Source organism: Leptosomus discolor, unplaced genomic scaffold (assembly GCF_034619465.1).
Source record: "Leptosomus discolor isolate bLepDis1 unplaced genomic scaffold, bLepDis1.hap2 HAP2_SCAFFOLD_33, whole genome shotgun sequence".
NCBI classification, from domain to species: Eukaryota; Metazoa; Chordata; class Aves; order Leptosomiformes; family Leptosomidae; genus Leptosomus; species Leptosomus discolor.
The window spans coordinates 3455539-3462158 of record NW_028237861.1 but is presented as its reverse complement, the minus strand read 5'-3'; the positions used below and the strand labels follow the sequence as shown (position 1 = coordinate 3462158).

Below are 6620 nucleotides of genomic sequence, written 5' to 3'. Positions count from 1 at the left end.
TTTCCTTCTGCAGCCATCGAGGACGAGTACAGCGGTCCCAAGCTGGACGGTGGCAAGGTCACGCTGGCTTTCATGAAGGACCTGATGCAGTGGTACAAGGAGCAGAAGAAACTCCACCGAAAATGTGCCTACCAGGTACCCCAGCTCCCCCCTCAACCTCCTCCCAGTCCCTTACTGGGAGCTCTACCCTGTCCCCACGTGCCCCACATCCCTTTCCTTGTCACCTCGGCTGCCCCTTTGTCCCCGCCAGATCCTGGTGCAGGTGAAGGAGGTGTTGGCCAAGCTCCCCACCTTAGTAGAAACGACGTTGAAGGAGGTGGGTGCCCCCTCGCCGGGATGCCGGTGCCGCTAGGGGGGGCGGGGGTGACGTCCCTGGGCGGTGACGTTCCACCCCGGCTCCATCCCAAACGCAGACGGAGAAGGTGACGGTGTGCGGGGACACCCACGGGCAATACTACGACCTCCTGAACATCTTCGAGCTCAACGGGCTGCCCTCCGAGTCCAACCCTTACGTATCCCCCCACCCCCCCCCCCACCCCCCCACGGGAAGGGTCTCACCGGCGGTGGGGACGGGTGTAGGGAGGGGGAACGAGGTGACACCGATGGGGGACGGGGACCCCGGGGAGGTGTTTTGTCCTGAACCACCCGCAGATATTCAACGGGGACTTTGTGGACCGCGGGTCCTTCTCGGTCGAGGTCATCCTCACGCTCTTCGGCTTCAAGCTCCTCTATCCCGAACACTTCCACCTGCTCCGAGGTAACGCGGCCACCGGGAGGGACAAGGCCTTGTGTCCCCCCCCCCCCCATCCTGGGCTGGTGGGGTCGTGTCCCCTAGTGGTGGGACCTCATCTCGTGTCCCCAAGGGTAGGACCACCTCGGGTTGTGGGGGCTGTATTCCCTAGTGGTGGGACCTCATCTTGTAGGGCCACCTTGTCTGTCCCGGGCCATGGGGCCGTGTCCCCTGGTGGTGGGACCTCATCTCATGTCCCCAAGCGTAGGGCCACCTTGGGCCATGGGGCTGAGTCCCCTAGTGGTGGGACCTCATCTTGTAGGGCCACCTCGTCTGTCCTGGGCCATGGGGCTGTGTCCCCTGGTGGTGGGACCTCATCTCATAGGGCCACCTCGCCTGTCCCGGGCCATGGGGCTGTGTCCCCTAGTGGTGGGACCTCATCTCGTGTCCCCAAGGGTAGGACCACCTTGGGCCATGAGGTCGTATCCCCTAGTGGTGGGACCTCATCTCGTGTCCCCAAGCGTAGGACCACCGTGGGCCATGGGGCTGAGTCCCCTAGTGGTGGGACCTCATCTTCTGTCCCCAAGGGTAGGGCCACCTTGGGCCATGGGACCGTGTCCCCTAGTGGTGGGACCTCATCTTGTAGGGCCACCTCAGGCTGTGGGGCCATGTCCCCTGGTGGTGGGACCTCATCTCATGTCCCCAAGCGTAGGGCCACCTCAGGCTGTGGGGCCGTGTCCCCTGGTGGTGGGACCTCATCTCGTGTCCCCAAGCGTAGGGCCACCTCAGGCTGTGGGGCCGTGTCCCCTGGTGGTGGGACCTCATCTCGTGTCCCCAAGCGTAGGGCCACCTCAGGCTGTGGGGCCGTGTCCCCTAGTGGTGGGACCTCATCTCATGTCCCCAAGCTTAGGGCCACCTCAGGCTGTGAGGCCGAGTCCCCTGGCGATGGGGCCACGTTCTGTGGCGCCTGCTGAGCCGCGGGGCCCCATCCTGGGTCCGTGGGGCCACGTCCCCGATGGCGAGGCCACGTCCCCTCTCTCTGGGCCCGGCGTTGAGCGGGAGGACCCCAACCCATGGGCGGACACCTCGTGCCTTCTCCCTCGCTCTGGATGACGGGGCCTCGTTCCATCTGGGGGGAGGGGGACGGGGGGTGAGCCGGGGGCTGGGGGAGGGGGTTTTGTCCCCTGCTCCGTGTCCTGGGGCCTGGCCACGTCCCCGTGTCCCCTTCAGGGAACCACGAGACGGACAACATGAACCAGATCTACGGCTTCGAGGGGGAGGTGAAGGCCAAGTACACGGCGCAGATGTTCGCCCTCTTCAGCGAGGTCTTCGAGTGGCTCCCGCTCGCCCAGTGCATCAACGGGAAAGTACTGGTGAGGGGGACCCCCTCCCCCCAGTTTGCCTCCCCCCCCCCCTTCATCCTCAGCCCAACCCTTGGGGTGTCCCTCCTGCAGGAGGGGGCAGTTTGGGGAGGGGGTTCCCCATCTTTCCCAGCGTGTTGGGGTGATCTTCAGCCCTGGCAGCGTTTTGGGTCGCGGGGGGGGGGGGGTGGGGGGTGGGTGTCCCCAGGGAGTGGGGCTTTGGGGGGGGGGGGCCCTATCCTCCACGTCCCTAGGGGCTCGCTGTCACGAGTCGGGGGGGGGGTGTCCCTGCTCTCACCAGGGGCTTGGGGTCTCTTCTCCCCCCCCCCCCCCTCCTCCCCACCCTGGGGTTGGTCCCCACGGGGGTTAGGGTGGAGGGAGTCCCTGCCACCACCACCACCCCCCCCCCCCCCCCCGTTGTCCCCAAACCCACGTGGCTTTTGTCCCAGATCATGCACGGGGGTCTCTTCAGCGAGGATGGCATCACCCTCGATGACATCCGGAAGATCGAGAGGAACCGGCAGCCCCCAGACTCAGGTGAGAAGGTGCCCCGTGTCCCCGTGTCATGTCCCCCCCCCCCCTCCCACCCCCAAAAAGTCCCTGCCACCTCCCAGCGGCCGAGATGTCCCCCCCACCCCCCCCCCCCAGGGGCTGGATGGGGGACCCTGACCCCTTTCTGCTTCCCCCCCCCCCCCCCCAGGTCCCATGTGTGACCTGCTCTGGTCCGACCCGCAGCCCCAGGTGAGTTGAACCCCGCCCCGTCCCACCACGTCCCCGGTTTGGGGACGGCCACCAGCGTGTCCCCGGCGTGCCGGTGACGCCGCTTGGTGGCCTCCCCGCAGAACGGCCGCTCGGTCAGCAAGCGGGGGGTCAGCTGCCAGTTCGGGCCCGACCCGTCACCAAGAGCTTCCTGGAGCGCAACCACCTCGACTACATCATCCGCAGCCACGAGGTGAAGCCCGAGGGCTACGAGGTGGCCCACGATGGCAAGTGCGTCACCGTCTTCTCCGCCCCCAACTACTGGTGAGTGTCACCCGGGCCTGGGGGACAACGGGGGGGGCCCAGTGGAGGTGGGGGAGGAGGACTGGCCCCGTTGAGCCCGTGCCCCGGCTGCTCTGGGCTCTGTGTCCCCTCGGCTTGGTCGCCAGATGTCCCCTGAGCCGTGTTGTCCCCTCAGCTCGGGCCCTGAGGGTGTCCCCCTGTGCCTCAGTGTCCCAAAAGATCTGCTGTTCCCAGCCCTGGGGGTGTCATCGTGTCTCAGCGTCCCTGTGTGGGGGTGTCGCTGTCCCCAAGTGGCTCTTTTTGTCCCCAAGCCTTGGTGTCCCCGTGGGGGCTGGGCTTTGGTGTCCCCAAGTGTCCCTGTCCCCGGGAACCCCCAGGCTTCGGTGTCCCCGTGGGGGCTGGGCTTCGGTGTCCCCAAGTGTCCCTGTCCCTGGGAGCCCCCAGGCTTCGGTGTCTCCATGGGGGCTGAGCTTTGGTGTCCCCAAGTGTCCCTGTCCCTGGGAGCCCCCAAGCCTGGGTGTCCCCATGGGGGCTGGGCTTTGGTGTCCCCAAGTGTCCCTGTCCCTGGGAGCCCCCAAGCCTGGGTGTCCCCGTGGGGGCTGCGCTTTGGTGTCCCCAAGTGTCCCTGTCCCTGGGAGCCCCCAGGCTTCGGTGTCTCCATGGGGGCTGGGCTTTGGTGTCCCCAAGTGTCCCTGTCCCTGGGAGCCCCCAAGCCTGGGTGTCCCCATGGGGGCTGGGCTTTGATGTCCCCAAGTGTCCTTCCCCCAGGAACCCCCAGGCTTCGGTGTCCCCGTGGGGGCTGCGCTTTGGTGTCCCCAAGTGTCCCTGTCCCTGGGAGCCCCCAGGCTTCGGTGTCTCCATGGGGGCTGGGCTTTGGTGTCCCCAAGTGTCCCTGTCCCTGGGAGCCCCCAAGCCTGGGTGTCCCCGTGGGGGCTGGGCTTTGGTGTCCCCAAGTGTCCCTGTCCCTGGGAGCCCCCAAGCCTGGGTGTCCCCGTGGGGGCTGGGCTTTGGTGTCCCCAAGTGTCCCTGTCCCTGGGAGCCCCCAAGCCTGGGTGTCCCCGTGGGGGCTGGGCTTTGGTGTCCCCAAGTGTCCCTGTCCCTGGGAGCCCCCAAGCCTGGGTGTCCCCGTGGGGGCTGGGCTTTGGTGTCCCCAAGTGTCCCTGTCCCTGGGAGCCCCCAAGCCTGGGTGTCCCCGTGGGGGCTGGGCTTTGGTGTCCCCAAGTGTCCCTGTCCCTGGGAACCCCCAAGCCTGGGTGTCCCTGTGGGGGCTGGGCTTTGATGTCCCCAAATGTCCCTGTCCCTGGGAGCCCCCAGGCCTGGGTGTCCCCGTGGGGGCTGCGCTTTGGTGTCCCCAAGTGTCCCTGTCCCTGGGAGCCCCCAGGCTTCGGTGTCTCCATGGGGCTGGGCTTTGGTGTCCCCAAGTGTCCCTGTCCCTGGGAGCCCCCAAGCCTGGGTGTCCCCGTGGGGGCTGGGCTTTGGTGTCCCCAAGTGTCCCTGTCCCTGGGAACCCCCAAGCCTGGGTGTCCCTGTGGGGGCTGGGCTTTGGTGTCCCCAAGTGTCCCTGTCCCTGGGAACCCCCAAGCCTGGGTGTCCCTGTGGGGGCTGGGCTTTGATGTCCCCAAATGTCCCTGTCCCTGGGAGCCCCCAAGCCTGGGTGTCCCTGTGGGGGCTGGGCTTTGATGTCCCCAAATGTCCCTGTCCCTGGGAGCCCCCAAGCCTGGGTGTCCCCGTGGGGGCTGGGCTTTGGTGTCCCCAAATGTCCCTGTCCCTGGGAGCCCCCAGGCCTGGGTGTCCCCGTGGGGGCTGGGCTTTGGTGTCCCCAAGTGTCCCTGTCCCTGGGAGCCCCCAGGCTTCGGTGTCTCCATGGGGGCTGGGCTTTGGTGTCCCCAAGTGTCCCTGTCCCTGGGAGCCCCCAGGCTTCGGTGTCTCCATGGGGGCTGGGCTTTGGTGTCCCCAAGTGTCCCTGTCCCTGGGAGCCCCCAAGCCTGGGTGTCCCCGTGGGGGCTGGGCTTTGGTGTCCCCAAGTGTCCCTGTCCCTGGGAGCCCCCAAGCCTGGGTGTCCCCGTGGGGGCTGGGCTTTGGTGTCCCCAAATGTCCCTGTGTCCCCCCCTGCAGCGACCAGATGGGCAATAAGGGCTCCTACATCCACCTGCGAGGCAGCGACCTGCGCCCCGACTTCCACCAGTTCACAGCAGTGGTGAGTCTGGGGGGGGAGGGGGGGGGCGGGGGATGGGGCACCCCATTCCCTCGGGACTCGTTGAACCTGGGACCCCCTCAAAAAACCCCTCCTTGGGGACCCCCTGAACCTTAGATCCCCAAAAACTGCCCCCAGAGACCTCTGAAACCCTCCCTAGTGACACCCCTCAATCTGTCACCCACAAGCCCTCTTCGGTGTCATTCCCCACCCCCCCCACCCACCCCCCCCCAACCTTGGACCCTCCCAAACCCACCCCAGGGACCCCCTGAACCCTGGGCACCCCCAAACCCTTCTTGGGGACCCCCAAAACCCACCCTTAAGGTCCACCTGAAATCACAGCTTCCCTGAAACCTCCCAAAACCCTCTCTGGGGATCCCCAGACCCCCCCCCCCCCCAACCTGTAGGACTCCCCAAAACCTTCCCTCTGCCCCTCCAACTTTCCAGATCCCCCTAAGACCTTGGTCTGCCCCTTCCCCAGCCTGGGGTGATGAGGGGGGCTTCACTGGGGCTACTGGGGGGCTATGGGGCTTGTGGGGGCTTCGTAGGGGCTATTGGGGGGGGGCTGGGCGGGTCTAATGGGGTCATAGGGGCTATTTGGGGGGCTGGGGGGGCTATTTGGGGGGGGCTGCTGGGTTCATAAGGGCTATTTGGGGAGCTGGTGGGGGGTTCTGGGGCTTATGGGGGGGGGTCATGGGGGCTATGTGGGGGGCTCTGGGATTTATAGGGGGGTTCGTAGGGGGTGGTGTGGGGTTGTGGGCATTCCTAGGGGCTGGGGGAGGGGGGGGGGGGGCTCTAGGGGGCAGCTGGGAGGTGTAATGGCGGGGGGGGGGGTATCACCCAGGGGTGGGATTTGGGGGGGGGTGGGGTGGGGAGCAGATTTGCTCCCCCCCCCCTCACCCCCACCCCCCCTTTTCCCGCAGCCTCACCCCAACATCAAGCCCATGATGTACGCCAACACCCTGCTGCAGCTGGGCATGATGTGACACCCCCCACCCCCCACCAGGTGCCCCCCCGCCGGCACCCCAAACCCAACCCCCCCCCTTCCCCCCCCTCCCCGGGGGGGGGTTTTAATATATTGGAAGATTGTATTTATTCCCCTCCCCCCCACCCCCCCCCACCCCCGCTTCCCCGTTCTTCCAGTGCTCCCAGTTCGGGCAGGAGCTGGGGCAGCACCCGGGATGGGGAGTGGGGGGGTGGGGGGGGGGGCGGGGGGGGCGGGGTGTCCCTCTGCTGGCGTTGCCCCCCTCTCCCTCCCCCCCCCCGGGGGGGGGGGGGGGCGCTGCCCCTTGTTGTCCCTCCCCCACCAAGCAATAGGTGCAGGGGGGGGGGG

General features: G+C 67.3%; 1 protein-coding gene across 1 annotated transcript; it reads left to right on the top strand.

Moving 5' to 3' along the window:
- Positions 1 to 9: 9 nt before the first annotated feature.
- Positions 10 to 6298, top strand: PPP5C (protein phosphatase 5 catalytic subunit; the record flags this gene model as incomplete). Its single annotated transcript, XM_086481214.1, is given in 11 exon segments — positions 10 to 135; positions 251 to 316; positions 414 to 512; positions 652 to 757; positions 1961 to 2103; positions 2541 to 2628; positions 2792 to 2832; positions 2934 to 2984; positions 2987 to 3114; positions 5209 to 5290; positions 6211 to 6298. Coding segments are annotated over 11 exon segments (993 nt in total), but the record flags the coding sequence as incomplete, so codon positions are not given.
- Positions 6299 to 6620: the final 322 nt, after the last annotated feature.